Source organism: Cebus imitator, unplaced genomic scaffold (assembly GCF_001604975.1).
Source record: "Cebus imitator isolate Cc_AM_T3 unplaced genomic scaffold, Cebus_imitator-1.0 Scaffold309, whole genome shotgun sequence".
In the NCBI taxonomy this organism is placed as follows: Eukaryota; Metazoa; Chordata; class Mammalia; order Primates; family Cebidae; genus Cebus; species Cebus imitator.
Window position 1 is genome coordinate 1,204,330 of NW_016107624.1, and position 18,120 is coordinate 1,222,449.

Consider the following 18,120-nt stretch of genomic DNA (forward strand, 5'->3'; position numbering starts at 1 on the left):
TATACGTTTTTAGACTAAATGTACTTTTAAGAACAACTGTGTATCATGAAAATTTTTTTTGCATACACCTAACCTTGCAAATTTGGGACTCTTTTTGTTGAGATATTAAATAGTACTTTTTACATTTCATGTTCTTTATGACTAATTCATTCAATAAAGTTGATTATTTACCATTTGCTAGACTGTGTTCTAGGCCTACCACAGAGAATGTGCCCTATGCGCACTGTAGGCACAGCACACTATAGGCCTAGAACAGAAGAGGTTGTCATTTTTAAGGACTAATCAAGTCACAATGTTAAACCATTCTGAGCCTTAATGGTAGTGAACTTCACCTTTCTTTCATATAAGAAAAGAAATATTTTTATATGAAAACATTTAAAGGAATTGACCAAGGTCTCTTTCGTTAACAAATGCTTTAATTCCTTCTGGAAGACCTATACTTCAATAAAATTGATTTTGTAGGTAAGAATCGTAGACTCTGAAGTTCGAAGTGATCAAATGTTTTTCATATAGCATGAGACATATATGAATGAATTTCAGAAACATAATATTTAACAAAAAAGGCAGATATAAAAGATATTTTGTGGTTTTATTTCTCTAAAATTCAAAAATATTTCAAAAATCTCTAGTGTTGGAAGTCAGGATAGTGATTACCCATGTGTGGGAGTAAGCGACTGGAAGTGGAAATAAGAGGACTTCTGGGATTCTGGAAATATTCTGTTTCTTTACCTTGATGCTGATTACGTAGCTTGTGTTCATTGTATAGAAATTAATGAAGCTATGTACACTTATGATTTATGTACTTTATGTGTGATACATTGCAATAAAAAATATGCCTACAGAGAGAGCACATGCGTGAAAGAGCACACTGCTGAAAGTATTGTTTTTAAACAGGGTGAATTCTAGTTGTAAGATGTTAGATATATTCATGACCTTTACCATGGAGCTGCTGGAAATTCAGAGATTATTCCTCCACTTGTGAATGTTACATTCTGGGCAAGCAAAAGATATATAGTATAGTAAGTTCTCTAGTAGAGGTATATTCAGTGTGATAAACAGGGAGGATTCATTCTATCTGAAGAAAGTAGATTTCTGGAATGTCTTCACAAAGTGACATTTTAATTGGTTGAGAGAAAGAAAAGGATGTGTAATTCCTTTTAAGGAATTCACTTTAAGGAAAGGGAATTTCATGAGCAAAAACTCATAATGTGCTAAAGTAATGACAAAAAGATGATTTAGAGTAACGGTATGTGGTGGTGAGGCCAGAAAGTGGGGCCAGACTGTGATGAGTCCTATGTGTGTGCATGGTGCCAAAATATTTAGACTTATAGGCATTGGGAACCATTACATTTCTTTCGTTTTTATTATATAAGTGGGTCAAAGGTAGCAGATGGATTGAGGGTAAAGCAAAGGAGAATTGGAAGGAGGCTGGTTCAGAGAGTATCTTAATAGTCTAAGCGAGGGAGATAAATGTTGGACCTAGAGCAGTAGCTGTGAAGATGGATAGAGACGAATTTCAAAATATTTCAGAGATAGAATCAATATTGCTGGATGATGGAGAGGGATGACCAGAAGATAACTCCATTTGTTCATTTATTCAACAAATATGTATTGAGTTCCTGCTAGGTAGCAGGCACTATGCTAGACTGGGGAGACACTGTAAACAAAACAGGCTCTCGTGGAGCATATAGTTCAGAATGGAGACAAATGTTAAGCAAAATGACATAAATGTGCAATTTCAAACTGATTATTTGAGGAAAAAATGCAAATTCATTGAGAGTATAGAGCTGGGGACTTCATGTCATCTGCCCTACACTGGAGGCTTTCCTAAGAAGCAACAGTTGAGCTGATCTCTGAAGGAAGACTAAGAATTAACATGGTAAAAAGAATGGGATCAAGCATTTGAGGCAGAAGGAATTATGTGAGGAGGCCAGTGTGACTAGAGCCCACAGAGAGAATGAATGACAGAAGTGAATCTAGAGTGACAGGGCCATATCAAGGGGGATCACCTTGTAGGTCATAGTAAAGATTTCCTTCATTACAGACTGCTGTATTTACATTTTTTTTTTTTTTTTCTGAGATGGAATCTCACTCTGTTGCCCAGGCTGGAGTGTAGTGGTACAATCTCAGCTCACTGCAACCTCTGCCTCCCGGGCTTAAGAGATTCTCTTGCCTCAGCCTCCTCCCCTCAACCCCAAGTAGATGGGATTACAGGCATGTGCCACCACCCCCAGCTAATTTTTGTACTTTTAGTAGAGACGAGGTTTCACCATGTTGGCCAGGCTGGTCTCGCACTCCTGACCTCAGATGATTCATCTGCCTCGGACCCCCAAAGTGCTAGGATTACAGGCATGAGCCACAATGCCTAGCCAGTTTTTACTTTTAAATAGATCACTCTATCTGACTGCAATGTAAGGATGGAAGAGTAAGGCAAGAGAGCTTGTAGACAGTTCAGTTAGAAGGTGTTACAGTAGTTTGCTGAGGGCTTGGATTAGAGTCCCATAAGAGTGAAAATGGAAAGAAGCAGATTAGTTTGAGAGATATTTGGGAGTAAGAATTAACAGGATTTAGTGATTGACTGAGTATGGGACAAGGGAAGAGGGAAGTGTCAAGAATGATGACTCCCAGGTTTCTGGCTTATTGCAGTGAGCAGTGTTTACTAGTTAGGGAACACTGGAAGAGGAACAGGAGAGTGAGAGGAGGAATGGGGTAAATAATAAATTCAATCTGGACTGAGTTTAGGATGTCAATGAGATATCACGTAGGCAATTAGAAATAGGAGTCTGGAGCTCAGAGAAAGGTTGGCTTGAAGATAAAAATACCGGCCAGGCATGGTGGCTCACACCTGTAATCCCAGGCCAAGGCAGACAGATCACCTGAGGTCGGGAGTTCGAGATCAGCCTAACCAACATGGAGAAACTCTCTCCCTCCCCACCCCCCCGTCTCTACTAAAAATACAAAATTAGCTGGGCGTGGTAGAGCATGCCTATAATCCCACCTATTTGGTAGGCTGAGGCAGGAGAATTGCTTGAACCCGGGAAGTGGAAGTTGCAGTGAGCCAAGGTCACACTGTTGCACTCCAGCCTGGGCAACAAGAGTGATACTCTGTCTCTAAATAAATAAATAAATAAATATCAGCCCAGTGTGGTGGCCCACACCTGTAATCCCAGCACTTTGGGAGCCTGAGGTGGGCGGGTCACCTGAGGTCAGCAGTTCTAGATTAGCCGGCCAACTATGGTGAAACACCGTCTCTACTAAAAGTACAAAATTAGCTGGGCATGGTGGCAGGTGCCTGTAATCAGGAGACTGAGGCAGGAGAGTGGCTTGAACCTGGGAGGCGGAGGTTGCAGTGAGTTGACATCATGCCACTGCACTCTAGCCTGGGCGACAGGAGCAAGATTCCATCTCTAAATAAATAAATATCAGTTGACACATGGCATTGGGAACCATAAGTGTGCATTAATTTGTTGAAGATAAGATTAGAGAGAGACTAGAAGGGAGCATTGTGGAGCTCTGAGGTTTAAGTTACACTGCAGGAAGGAACAGAAGCCAGCAAAGGAGTTCATGGAGTAGCCAAGGAGGCAGGAGAATATCAGGAGAGTGTGGTGTCCCAGAAATGAAAGGAGGAGACTTTGAGGAAGGAGAGAGTGCTCATCAGTATGAAACACTGCTGGTTGCCAAATATTCCAGCTTCCTGCATTCTGGGACCCCCTCGTGTGAGTATGAGGGGCCCTGTGACTAGTTTGGTTCAATTAACTGAGAACAGGAATGACAACACTTCCAACTGGAGCATGTGTCAATGCTAGACCCTCCGGAGATCTTTCTCTCTGGCAAGGCCATCAGTGATGTTTGAAATAGTGTCTGATCCATCAGGTTGGAGTAGTATGGGTCCTAGCATCTATAGCCTCTGAGCTTATAACTTTATAGTCCTGAAGGTTCTAGAAATAATAGTTTTGATAGCTCTTAAAAATTAATCTTGTTGAATATACTGAAAACTCTTACAGGTTTTGATGAACACCTGACTTTATTCTTACAATGAAGAAAGGTCCTCAACAAAAAATATTCTCCAAAGCAAAGATGCCATCGTCACCTCACTCTCCTATTCCATCATCTATGCCCAATATGAGATCTAGATCACTTTCACCTTTGATTGGATCAGAGACTCCACCTTTTCATTCTGGAGGACAGCAGTGTGAACAAGTTGAGATTGCAGATGAAAACAATATGCTTTTGGACTACCAAGACCATAAAGGTATCACTTTTTAATCTAAGAATTGGTCTGCCCACATACTTTAAGTAGAGATGGAAAATTTTGAACTTACATTCTGGTACTAATTTGATCTGTTATTTTTATTAACAGAAACTCTGTAAGTACAGTGGGAGGACTCAGGCTTCTGGATGAGGGTAAAGATGTCAGTGGATTCAAAGAGGGAGTTTCCGGAAAGAGGAAACTCAGTTTCCATACTTGGCCTATGCCAATCTTCTTAAAAGCAAACTGCTTATTTGTGAATGGACTGATTTCCACTATGGGACATGCATGTATGTTCCCCCAGTGTTTTATTTTTTTCTTAAAAGCATTTTGTTAGTTTAGAAATCTGTTCTCAAAATTGCATTGTTGCTGGGTGCGGTGGCTCACGCCTGGAATCCCAGCACTTTGGGAGGTGGAGGCAGGCAGATCACCTGAGGTCGGAAGTTCGAGATCAGCCTGACTGACATGGAGAAACTCTATCTCTACTAAAAATGCAAAATTAGCTGGATGTGGTGGCACATGCCAGTCATCCTAGCTACTCGAAAGGCTGGGCAGGAAAATCACTTAAACCTGGGAGGCAAAGGTTGCGGTGAGCTGAGATCACACCATTGCACTCCAGCCTGGGCAACAAGAGCTAAACTCTGTCTCAAAAAAAAAAAGTGCATTGTTGGGGATATAGCTTAGTGGTAGAGCATTTGACTTCAAAAGTAAATTATTCTTTGCCAAGTCATGAAATAATAGCCATTAAACTCTAATCAGCTTTTATTAGAAAGCATTAACAACATTGAGTTAATACTGTATCTTTAGTAGTAGTTGGCATATTGTTATTTTTAATTTGATTAACATTTTAGAATATTATCAAATTTAGAATATAAATCAAATATTAATCAGTTTTCTTCTCTAGAACAAGCCAAGTTAAATTTAAAAGTCATTTTATTTTGAACCAAATTATATTTAATACTAACTTATAATTATAGGGCGTCTTTGGCTCACAGCCTGGATATCAACCCAGGTTTAATTTTTTTCTCACTCATAAGGCAAGAACCAAGAGATGATTTTCTTTTTAGGGCTACTTTTATAAAATGTAATATGGCATTAACAGTTTTTGACAACAATATCCAGGAAAGTTACAAGACCAGATTTACCATCCTTCAGGTGACTCCTCTATAGCTGTAAAATATGTCGTGATTCTTTCTATTTAAAGGAGCAAAAGAGGAACAAATTTGGAGTTTCTCATCATAAAAAAAAATAGGAAAAGAGGATTTTTAAGAATTGCAGTGTTTCTGAACTTTAGATTGGAATTTTTAAAAAAACAAATGACTAAGTATCACCAGTTTATTTTTAAAAACTAACATGAAAATATTACTAAAAACTTCATATACTTAAAAGCGCAAGTTTTATGTTCCTCCGACTGGGTTCAGGTTCTGGATTTGTGCCTTAATTAGCTATAGGATCTTGAGCAAATGATTTTTTTTTTTTTTTAATAAGTGAGGATATTAATACTTTCTATCTCCAAGGTTTGTTGTACAAATTAAATTTAAAAATGTAAACCATTTAGCGTAAAGCTTGTCACACAGCAAATATTCATAGTGTGTATAACCATTATCATCATTATTGTTATAAAATGCTATAAAGTAAAATATTATTAAAATATTGTATTAGAAATAGCCAACTTTTTTGTATTTGCATAATTTTTGTTTTTGTTATGTAACATCAAAACAACTTGTTCTTTGTGATATTTATGTCTTTACTGATGATGATCTGTTTCTATAATTTCAGGAGCTGATTCACATGCGGGAGTTCGATATATTACAGAGGCCCTCGTTAAAAAACTTACTAAACAAGACAATTTGGCCTTGATAAAATCTCTGAACCTTTCACTTTCTAAAGATGGTGGCAAGAAATTTAAGGCAGGTTACCAACAATTTCTGAGCATAGATAATGTTTTTAAATTTTCTGTGGTTTAAAACTGCAGGTAAAAAAATTATCCTAATGTCACCTAATTTGTGGCAGACCTTTTATTGTTTCCAGTGAATGTTCTAAATCAAAAGTATTATATGACATCTCCAACTTAATAAGTTTCTATTACCCAATATTCTATACAATATTGACTGTAGAGAAGGAGTTGGCAAAATACAGCTTGCATACCAGATCAGGCCTGCTATCTATTTCTGTAAGTGCATTTTTATCGGAGCACAGTCACTCTTATTTGTTTACATATTATCTGTGGTTGTTTTTGCACTACAGTAGCAGAGCTTAGTAGTTGCCACAAGACTATATGGCCTACAAAGCCAAAAACATTTACTATTTGGCCTTTGTATTAGTTCATTTTCATGCTGCTGATAAAGGCATACCCGAGATGGGACAATTTACAAAAGAAAGAGGTTTAATTGGACTTACAGTTCCATGTGGCTGGGGAAGCTTCACAATCATGGTGGAAGGCAAGGAAGAGCAAGTCACGTCTTACATGGATGGCATCAGGCAAAAAGAGAGCTTGTGCATAAAAACTCCCCCTCCATTTTTTTTTGTTTGTTTGAGATGGAGTCTTGCACTGTTGCCCAGGCTAGAGTACAGTGGTACAATCTTGGCTTACTGCAACCTCTGCCTCCTGGGTTCAAGCACTTCTCCTGCCTTAGCCTCCTGAGTAGCTGGAATTACAGGTGCCTGCCACCACGCCCAGTTAATTTTTCGTATTTTTAGTAGAGATAGGGTTTCACCATGTTAGCTAGGCTGGCCTTGAACTCTTGACCTTGTGATCCACCTGCTTCGGCCTCCCAAAGTACTGGTATTACCGGCATGTGCCATCACACTCAGCCAAACTCCCCCTTATACTAACCGTCAGATCTTGTGAGACTTACTATCATGAGAACAGGATGGGAAAAATCTGCCCCCATGATTCAGTTACCTCCCACTGGGTTCCTCCCACAACACATGGGAATTCAAGATGAGATTTGGGTGGGGACACAGCCAAACCATGTCAGCTAGAATATATTTAGATCTCGTGTAATTAAAAAGGAAAAAGGAGGCCGGGCGCTGTAACTCACACCTGTGATGCAAGCTGTTTGGGAGGCAGAGGTGGGTGGATCAGTTGAGGTCAGGATTTTGAGACCAGCCTGACCAACATGGTGAAACCATGTCTCTACTAAAAATATGATAACTAGTGAGGCGTGGTGGTGGGTGTCTGTAATCCCATCTACTTGGTAGGCTGAGACAGAAGAATCGCTTGAACCTGGTAGGTGGAGGTTGCAGTGAGCCAAGATTGTGCCACTGCATTCCAGCTTGGGAGACAAAGCAAGACTGTCTCAAAAAAAAGAAAAAAAAGGAAACATGCTGGAATTTAAAAAGGGCAAAAATGAAATATCAAATTAGTAAATAGTTACTGTGTTGTAGTTACATGTCAGGCATTATGTTAGACTGTGGGAGTAGACACAGATAAATAAATAAGCTTGGTTTCTGATCTCTGGGAATCTAGAGCTTAGTGTGAAGAATGCCCAGAATTAAGAGGAGAAATAGGGAGAATCAGAGAGCATGCATGGAGAGGGCAACCCTGTGAAAAAGTCTGAAGGAACTAAGATCCAAGAGTATGATGAATGGAAGCCAAAGGTGCGGGAATGATAGGTGGGAAAGGACGATATAACATGTCATTAGAATAGTCAGATAGGAAGAAAATTTAGCTGTGTGTGTTGGCCTACACCCATAATCCCAGCACTTTGGGAGGCCTAGGCAGGAGGATTGCTTGAGATCAGGAATTCAGGACCAGCCTAGGCAACATGGCAAAACTCCATCTCCACAAGAAATAAAAAATTAGCAAGATATGGTAGCACATGCCTTTAGTCTCAGCTACCTGGGAGGCTGAGGCAAGAGGAATACCTGAGTCTGGAGAGGTTGAGGCTGCAGTGAGCTGAGATCAAGTCACTGCACTTTAGCATGGGTAACAGAATGAGATCCTATCTCAAAACAAACAAACAAAAAATGAAAAAAAGGAAGAAAAATAAGTCATTTGGATTTGGCCATTAAAAAGTCCATCTTTCTGTTTCTTGAGCCCACCAAGTTCATTCTTTTAGGGCCTCTGCATTTTTTTCTCTGCTCCTAGATGTTCACACAGCTGGTGTCTTGTTAAGGTCTCAACTTAGTGAGGTCTTCTCTTTTTTTTTGGAGGATCTCTGTCATCTAGGCTGATGCCTTCTCTTACCACCTGATCACAATTAGTCACTCTCTCTTCAGTCACACTCTCATTCTTTTAGTCAACAGTATTTATTTAGCACTAGGCAGTAGTGCTATAGTAGTGAACACAATGGACAAAATCTGCCTTGTTGGTGCCTTGCATTCTGTCACAGGATGTCTTTATTTCCTTGTTAGCACTTCATTTGCTGAAAATCTTGTTTGCTAATATATTTGTTTATTGTCTGTTTCTGTGACTGAGAACAAGAACTTTGTTTTCTTTATTTACTACTTTGTTTCCAGTACCTAGAACAACTCCTGGCCCATAATCCACGTTCAATAAATATTTGTGGAATGGATGAATGAATGATAATCTTGGAGAGAACCATTTGATGTGGTAGAAGACATATTGCCTTACCAATACAGGTTGAGCATCCCAAATCCAAAAATCTCCAGTCCTCCAAAATCCAAACTTTTTGAGCATTGACCTGATGCTCCAAGAAAATGCTCATTTGAGCATTTTGGGTTTTGGACTTTTTGATTTGTGTTGCTTAACCAGTAAGTATAATGCAAATATTTCAAAACATCTGAAATCTGAAGCACTTTAGTCCCAAGCATTTCAGTTAAGGTATAGTCAACCTGTAGAATAGGAATGAGTGGAAAGCAGAATGAACAAATGTAGACAATTCTGGTGAGAACATTGGTGGTAGATAAGGGAGGTAAGATGATAGCTTCAAGTAAAACAAGTTTAGTCCTAAGTGATTTATATAGAAGAAATCTGAACATATTGAATGTAAGCTCCAGGCAGCAGGGAAAAATTGTCTAGTTCAGGCTGTATTCCCGTTACGTGGTGCAATGCCTCATATGTAGTAAGTATGTAATAAATATGTGTTGGAAAATGACTGCTTTTAAACTTGAGGGGAAGATCCAGGAGGGAAAAAGAGGTTGAATATGCAAGAGCATTGGGGGAGGAAGTGAGTGAGATCCTGCAAGAATGTAAGTACCTAGTTTAACTTGAAAAAGAAGAAATCTATCTCTCTTAGTCCATTTTCTGCTTCTATAACAGACTACCACAGACTTGGTAATTTATAAAGCGTAATGATTTCTTTAGCTCATAGTTCTGGAGGCTGGGAAGTTCAAGACTGAGTTGCTGCGTCTGGTCAGGGCCTTCTTGCTGCATCATAACATCATGGAAGGTATCACTTGGTGAGGCAGAGCAAGAAAGTATGTGAGACACAGAAGGAGGAGGCTGAATTCCTGTGATAATTAATTCACTCCCAAGATAATGGCATTCATTCATTCCTGAGAGCAGAACTCCCATCTCTCAGAGCTGTCACAATGGCAATTAAATTCAACATGAGCTTAGGAGGGGACACTAAAACCATAGCACTATCTTTTGGAAGAAAGGAGGAGAACAAGAGGGAGAGGTATAGCAAAATTGAGGTAGAGGGAACAATAGTGAGGGAATTCTTGTTGGACGGTCTTGAGCTTCTTAGTATGTAGGCAGTGTTGTTGCCCACTGAAGGGCAAGGAGAGTTTGGTAGCTTGAGTAGAGTTATTATTCTTAGTCAAGGAGAGCTGCATCCAGGGATTGTCCAGGAGATCAGTAAGGGTATATTATTTTCTGATGACTGATCAAATAGCCCCTGATGCACATATGTAAACATTGTACTTTATGTCAAGGCATCTGTTGTGTAAAGTATTTGTTGATTTGTTTCCAATTAGTATATCGAGAATTTGGAAAAATGTATTAAACTTGAAGTACTGAATCTCAGCTATAATCTAATAGGGAAGATTGAAAAGTTGGACAAGCTGTTAAAATTACGTGAACTCAACTTATCATATAACAAAATCAGGTGAGTGATATAACAAAATCTTTAGATAGCATTGCAGGTAGCTTTGTTAGAGAGGTATTTTAATGCCATCCACATTACTGAAAGAATCCATTGACACAGAAACAGAAGATATTTCATCTTTATTCATTGATCAAATGAATGTCTATCCCTTCACATATGGTAGGTAACTGCCTTTATGTTTTAGTGTTACTGAAGTACAGAATAACATCTAGCATTATCAAAGAGATGTATTTTTTGAGCACCAAATTATATCTTAATTTCATTTCTGACAGGAAGTTTTTCCAGATATTGTTTATGATTTACTGTATTATTACATTAAGAATGCTGACATGAAGCAGAATGTTTTAACCCTGCCATTTTGACCCTCAAGATATTTTAACCTGTTTTGATTCTGATGTTCTTTGCTCATTGCTACAAGAAGTATGCTCTCAATCTTGTTTCCAATTTATAATATTGCTGTGAGAAATAAACATACTAAAACTGACAGTGGCTCAAACTGCATATAGAAAACTTGTTATGGACAAAATGATACAAGAATCAAATCTTGAAATTCTTAATACCTGCTTGCTTTCTTCCCAAGTTAGACTTGGTAAATATGATGGCCAAGAAAATGACTAGCAATGGCAAAAGTTCTAATATGACAAAACTGAAATGAAAAAAAATGATTAATGGACTATAAACCCTTAATATAAAATTTGTATAAAAAGTTGATTCTGATGAAAATAATTTCAGAGGCCGGGTGCGGTGGCTCAAGCCTGTAATCCCAGCACTTTGGGAGGCCGAGGTGGGTGGATCACGAGGTCAAGAGATCGAGACCATCCTGGTCAACATGGTGAAACCCCGTCTCTACTAAAAATACAAAAAATTAGCTGGGCATGGTGGCGCGTGCCTGTAATCCCAGCGACTCAGGAGGCTGGGGCAGGAGAATTGCCTGAACCCGGGAGGCGGAGGTTGCGGTGAGCCGAGATCGCGCCATTGCACTCCAGCCTGGGTAACAAGAGCAAAACTCCGTCTCAAAAAAAAAAAAGAAAATAATTTCAGTAAAATAAAAGTGAAAGTAGAGAAGCTTAGAAATGTTTACCCAGTGTAGATAGAAGCTTTGAAGTATTTGTGCAGTATAGAAAATTGACCAAAGAATTAAATTGACAAATAAATTAGAAGTGACTTGGGGAAAGCTTCATCAGTCAGAATTCATCAATATGTGTGATAAATGCTTGATTTAAAAGTTCTGATTAAATTACTTATATTCATAAATACAGTATCATCTATGGGCTCCCATATCCTGCTAGCACAGCTAATCTTTTTATGATGACTTAAGCCGATAATTAAAGACATCTTTTGGGCAGGAATGTAGCAGATAGCACAGGGTACTACAGAGTTTTCCAGCTCTCCGCTGGCTGTTCACAGTAGTCGGTGGGATTGCCATTGACACATTCTTCTTTTCTATGTTACAGAGTCGCAGAGTCTGATAGTAAGATGGATAGGATTCCTGGGCATAGTAATAAAGGGTTGGCAGTTTAGCTGTTCTGGTAAATTTGGCTTTAGCCACTTTTCTTTGTTCTCATTTATGAAAATAGTTAATAAATTATCATTATGAAAAGTAATCTCACATGGAGCCAAGGCTGTTTATTCTAAAACTACAATGCAGGGACTCTTATCTTTGTACTTAATTTTATCCTTTGCTTTTCAGCAAAATTGAAGGCATAGAAAATATGTGTAATCTGCAAAAGCTAAACCTTGCAGGAAATGAAATTGAGCATATTCCACTATGGTTAGGGAAGAAGTTAAAATCATTGCGAGTCCTCAATTTGAAAGGCAATAAGATATCATCGGTAAGTTATTCAAAATAGCAGGAAATTTTGGACTTGTTGAAAAATAAGAGATTTTTTAAAATCTAAGTTTTTAAAAAATGGGATTTCTTCTTGTAAAGTTTTTGGTCCTTTGACTAAACACCAGATTCAGACATAGCCCAGGATTTTCTAGATTAATTAAATACAAGCAGTCCTCATTTTGCATGGGTTCCATAATAACTAAGAGTTAACCTCTTAGCATTTTTACATTTATCATTTCATGTGAGCCTCATAACATTCTTGCTAAGAAGGCATAGGTTTACAGGATTTATTACAGGGTTTATTTTTTATAATACTATGAGTTAGGTAGTAACAACTAAGGTCTAGGACATGTTGAGTCCCATATCCAAAGTCAAATTTTGTGCCAGAATCCAGATTACTGAATGCTTAGAAGAAAGTTCTGGGTTGTTTTTTTTTGACAGTTTTAACTTGCAATTTCAAACTTACCAGTTTATTTTGATTATGAAGTTAGGTATTATAGGAGGTTGATCACTAGCTTTTTATAATAGAGCAACTTTGTTACCATGATTTACATATTTGGATGATGATGTATATTTTTCTCTGGAGTATAGTTTATGATTTTCTTATGGTATTTATTCACAGCTAGGTATTTAATAAGAATTTGCTTACTAAAAATGTTAATTTATTTAAGTTTGTATTAAAATTGGGAAAATTGTGCCATAATTTAAAGAACATCAGTTGTGGAATAGAAAATGAAAGATGTGACTTCAAAGGTGGGCCTAGAATTGGCTTCCATGACCTTGGAGAATTCTTTAATCCCTCTAAAACTCACTGGGGAAAATAATCCCCATACTGCCTCCTTTACAGAGGTATTATGGGGGCTCAGATGAAATGATAGATGTGAAAATGCTTTTAAAAAAATTTAAGGCTGGGTGCGGTGGCTCACGCCTATAATCCTACCACTTTGGGAGGCCAAGGTGGGTGGATCACCTGAGGTCAGGAGTTCAAGACAGCCTGGCCATCATGGCGAAACCCCATCTTAAAAAAAATAATAATAATTAAACAAAAAAACACTAACTCCAAAGGTATATTCTTTAAGCCTTCACCAGTGGAGGCCAATAATAATAAGCAACATTCATTTAATGACATGTTGTTAACAATATCTATACTTTCTAATTTTATCCTGGTAGCTCAAGAGCCTCAGAGCCCAAGCCCAACCCCATGTTATACAGCATCACCTTGGAGCTCTTGAAGCTTATGGGATGATGGGAAGAGGTAGCCATAGATCTAAAATTTAGCATATATTCCTGAAGTAGTTGATTCTTAGATCGTATCAACTTAGTCAGTGTCAGTTGAGCAATAGGAAAATCAATCAGTCAATATTTACTTCTAATTTTGTATGATGTTCTCACCCAGTTGATATTGGACATTGGCATTATGAAGAATGCTACACATTCACTTGGGAGAGAAGATTTATTTGTACTAGCTATTTGGAGTACTGTTTCTCAACCTTTTTAGGTTGAGAATAAACTATCAATTATAGCTCAGTTATCTGAAGCTTTACAAAAATATTTTTTATAGCCATTCATTTTTTTGGTTTGTTGAATCAGTATAATGAAAAGACAAAGCTTAGAGTTATACAAACTTGAATTCAAATCCTGTTTCATTCACTTACAGGCTTTGAGCTTTGGCCAAGTCACGTAACTTCTTTGATCCTGAGTTTCTTCATCTGTAAAATTAAGGTGATACTTACATGATAGGTTGTTGTGAGGAGTCACAAATGAAATGGTATATGGAAAATGCCTGATACCATCCGAATACACTATAAATACTCATACACTCTTCTTCTGTATCTCTCCTGACAACCACTACTTTTGGGTAATTGGTTTCATGAATAGGTTCCTTGCCATGTTAAATTTTCTTGATTTGTAACTTCCTTGAGGTATGCTATGATTTTTAAATTAAATTATTCCAATACTAATGTTATATCATTTCAGCTCCAAGATATAAGCAAGTTGAAACCGCTTCAAGATTTGATTTCTCTGAACCTAGTTGAAAATCCAATTGTGACCCTTCCACATTACCACCAGTTTACCATTTTCCACCTCCGTTCGCTGGAAAGTTTGGAAGGTCAGCCAGTAACTACTCAGGATAGACAGGAGGCTTTCGACAGATTCAGTTTAGGTAAGATTAAATTTCAAAAAAAATAAATTTGGTTGAGGAAGGAATTTATTTTCAGAAGTTATCTAGAAATATGTATTATGAACTTTGTAGTGCTATTAAAATGTACATGGGAAATGGCAGCATAAATCAATTTAACAAATATTTATTGTGTACTGTGCACCAGGCACTGTATTTGGCACTAAGGATACAATGAGGAGCAAGACATATATTGCTGGTGTCCATGCTGCTTCTGTTTTGGCAGAGAATACAGACAAAAAGCAAATAAACCCAAATAAAGTAACAGAGGTGAACCCTCTTTGTGGTGTACAGGAGTGGCTCTCTGAAGGAGTGACAGTTAACCTGAAAGCAAAGAGAAGAGGGCATTAGCCAAGTGAAGAATGAAATTCTAGGGGAGGGAGCAGCTAAGACCCTGTGAGTTTAAGGAAGTGAAAGAAGATCAGATAGACTGGAGGACAGCTCAATAAAACGTTTGGAGACATAGGTAGGTGTGAGATGGCACAGGGCCTTGGAATTTTGATTTTATTCCAGGTGCAGTGGAAAGCCATTCACAATTTTTAAGCAGAAATAGGACATCATTTTGATATATAGTAGGGAATGATTTGGAGCAGGGAAAATTGAGATGAAGGGACCTGTTAGGAGGCTAGTATAGTAATCTAGGCTGGAATCTATGCCATACCATGTGAATGCATTTACAAGATCGTAGAAGCTAAGCAGAGTCAGCCCTGGTTAACACTTCGATAGGCGTGATCCAGGCTAGAAACGTTAGTGGCCTATATTTAACATGGTGGATGTGGAAATGAAAGATGGGTGGATCAGTTTTGAAGGTAGAAGCAGTAGCATTTTCTAATGGATTGGGTAATTCCCAGGCTTTTGGCTTGAGTGAATGAGTGGCTAGATGGTGATGTCATTTATAAAAATGGAGAATTCAGAGTTTTGTTTAGGACATGAGTTTGAAATGTCTGTGAGACAACTAAGTGGTGGTGTCAAATAGTCAGAAATGTGAGTGGAGTTTAAAGAGATCTGGACTATCGATACAAATTTTATGCTCAGTCATCAGTATAAAAATGACATTAAATTCCATGGAAATCAACTCACTCAGGCAGTGGTTGGGAGGAGGAAGAAAAGCAGTTCACTAAGGGAGCTGAGAGAGGCCTGCAAGGTATGAGAAAACCAGACAATAGTGGGAAATAGCCCAGAGAAGTTTTCAAGACAGGAAGTGATCAACTCTGTTTAATGTTGCTGAGCTATCAAGGGAGATAAGCAGCAAAGTGCTTTAGATTGGCCACAGGTGATAATGGTCTTGACAGGAGTAGTTAAGGAATGGAGGGGACAGATGCTAGATTATAATGGATTGAAGAGTGAAGAGAAGGGAGACATTTGGGTGGAGATTTGAAATTTCCTCCCACAATCTCTCTCCTAGTACTTAATAAATAATTTTTAAAAAAAGATTAAAAGTTAAATTCACCAGTGGCTTCCAGACCAGGAAATGGGCAGAAATAACAAATGCTGTAAACTTCAAAGCCAGAAAACAAAGAAACAAATGAACAGAATATTCAAAAGTGGAGTGGAGGCAGGGCACAGGATTCACACCTATAATCCCAGCACTTTGAGAGGTCCAGGCAGTCAGATCACTTGAGGTCAGGAGTTTGAGACCGGCCTAGCTAACATGGCAAAACTCCACCTCTACTAAAAATACAAAAATTAGCTGGGTGTGGTGGCGGGTTCCTGTAATCCCAGCTACTTGGGAGGCTGAGGCAGGAGAATCACTTGAGCAGAGGAGACAGAGGCTGCAGTGAGCTGAGATCGAGCCACTGCACTTCAGCATGAGTGACAGAGCAAGATTCCATCTCAAAAACAAAAAAACAAAACAAAAACTAAAAGTAGAGTAGAGAAACAAGACATGGCTCAATTCGTTTGGTTCTTGAGAAGACAAGAGAATGTAATTAGAGGAAAAAAAGGAAAAATCATCACTTGATAGGAGTGACACTTTCTCCATCAGAAAGGACAAAAGAGGCCGGGTGTGGTGGCTCATTCTTGTAATCCTACCACTTTGGGAGGCCGAGGCAGGTGGATCGCCTGAGGTCAGCAGTTCGAGACAAGTCTGGCCAACATGGTGAAACCCCATCTCTATTAAAAATACAAAAATTAATCAGACATGGTGGCGCTAGCCCGTAATCCCAGCTACTTGGGAGGCTGAGGCAGGAGAATCACTTGAACCCGGGAGGCAGAGGTTGCAGTGGCCAAGATTGCACTACTGCACTCCAGCCTGGGCAACAGGAGTGAAACTCCGTCAGAAAAAAGAAAAGAAACTAAGATATGTACAGGTGTGGGTAGTTTTTTTGCTGTGGTGGTGGTAAAACGGGGAGTTCTTACTGATGGGGTCATTTTCTTAATTGTGAGATCATCAGGTGAGAGAGAAAATAGAAGAAGGTGTATGGGAAGTTTGTGAAGAAAGGAAGTGTAAGGGTTATTGCTGAGTTTAAAATGAGGAAACTGAGGCCAGTATAAGAAAATTAAATGCCAGTTTATTCAGCTTCAGGGCAAGGTTCTATGGTCCGGAGAAAGGGACCAGAGAAGTCTCGCTGACTTCCTGGGGGGTGGGGCGGGGGTTTATGGCTAGGAGGAATGAGCAACAGCTGGGTGCTCTGATTGGGTCCAGGGGAGTGGGATTGAGATGGGGCGGGCTGCTATTGGTTGGCGGATTGTTGGGCAGGTTTTCCAGTGCGAGAGCCGGCCAGGGTTGCATTAGCCGGAGCTTTCCAAGGGAGCCATGCGGCAGATCTAGGTGCTGAGTGCAGAGCCTGGTGCCCGGTGCAGAGTCAGGTGCTGAGTGCAGAGGTTGGTGTGTCCAGCCTCCCGGCTAGGCAACCGGCCTTATAGGAAGGTAAGAAATAGCCATTTTAGAGTGTTGGAAAATGAGCCTATGTTCATTTGAAATTGGTGTTAGTCTGTTTTGACCTACAAAAATGGCAATTTCATATGGTTTGATCCAGTACTTTTGAAACATGGCAAATTTTTATTAGTTTGGAATCTCCCGAATTCAACATTTGTTATTCTGAAGTTTATGTTTTGGAATCATTAAAAACATTAATAATGCAAAAGAAAGTCATTATCTAGATATACTTTTGGGGGAAATGGTTAGACTACTCGTGGTTCCTTCATGACTTAAGATATTAATTAGGAGGCTTTAATGTGCTAGGCTCGTAGGATCTAATGGTGAGCCAGATAGATGCAGTTTCTGCTTTTGTGACACTTTAGTGGGGGAAGGCAGACAGCTAAGCTATTTGATCACATTTTACAACTCCCTGTGTGACAAGGGCCAAGCAGAATTTCAGGGTGGCATGGGAGCATCCCTCAGAAGCATCTAACCTGGTGACAGGTTAGGGCCTGGGCAGGCTTCTCAAAATGTTTTCTTAAAACTTAAGACCTGGAGGATGCAAAATAGCCCAGTAGGAGGTAGAGGAAGACAGTTCTAGGGAAAGAGTGTGAATAAAAGCCTATAGGTGAGAAGAGGTATCACAAATCTGAAGAAATGGGATCGCGTTAAGAAAGCTGCAGCAGAATATGCTTGAAGAAGAGGCAGAAGAGGGAGGTTGAGTCCAAATTATGAAGAGCTTTATCTGCTTTTCGCAAACGTTTTGGATCTTATCCTAAGAGTAACAGGAAGCCAGTGAAGGATTTTAAGATAATACAGTATTTTGCAAACATGTTTGCAGCATCCTTTTAAATGTAATTACTAATGTCAGAAAAATAATTGCATGTTTTTCAAAGGTCACCTAGAAAAAAACTCATTTATCAGCACACTAATAGGATCAAATACTTGGAAGTAAAGTATTATCTTTTAAAAATGTCATCAAAA

The 18,120-nt window shown here is 38.9% G+C and overlaps 1 protein-coding gene across 6 annotated transcripts in view; it reads left to right on the forward strand.

Moving 5' to 3' along the window:
• Positions 1 to 18,120, forward strand: part of CNTRL (centriolin) — a 98,155-nt gene that overhangs the window by 9,797 nt on the left and 70,238 nt on the right. For 5 of the 6 annotated variants that reach the window (XM_037729515.1, XM_017503304.2, XM_017503306.2 and 2 more), the window contains 5 exons: positions 4,005 to 4,252; positions 6,029 to 6,159; positions 10,136 to 10,266; positions 11,957 to 12,098; positions 14,075 to 14,261. In XM_037729515.1, coding sequence (XP_037585443.1) covers positions 4,036 to 4,252; positions 6,029 to 6,159; positions 10,136 to 10,266; positions 11,957 to 12,098; positions 14,075 to 14,261 — 808 coding nt within the window. In that variant the 5' untranslated portion in view covers positions 4,005 to 4,035. Of the gene's footprint in view, positions 1 to 298; positions 319 to 4,004; positions 4,253 to 6,028; positions 6,160 to 10,135; positions 10,267 to 11,956; positions 12,099 to 14,074; positions 14,262 to 18,120 lie in introns of those variants that run through there. The other variant, XM_037729514.1, reaches the window with a different exon arrangement.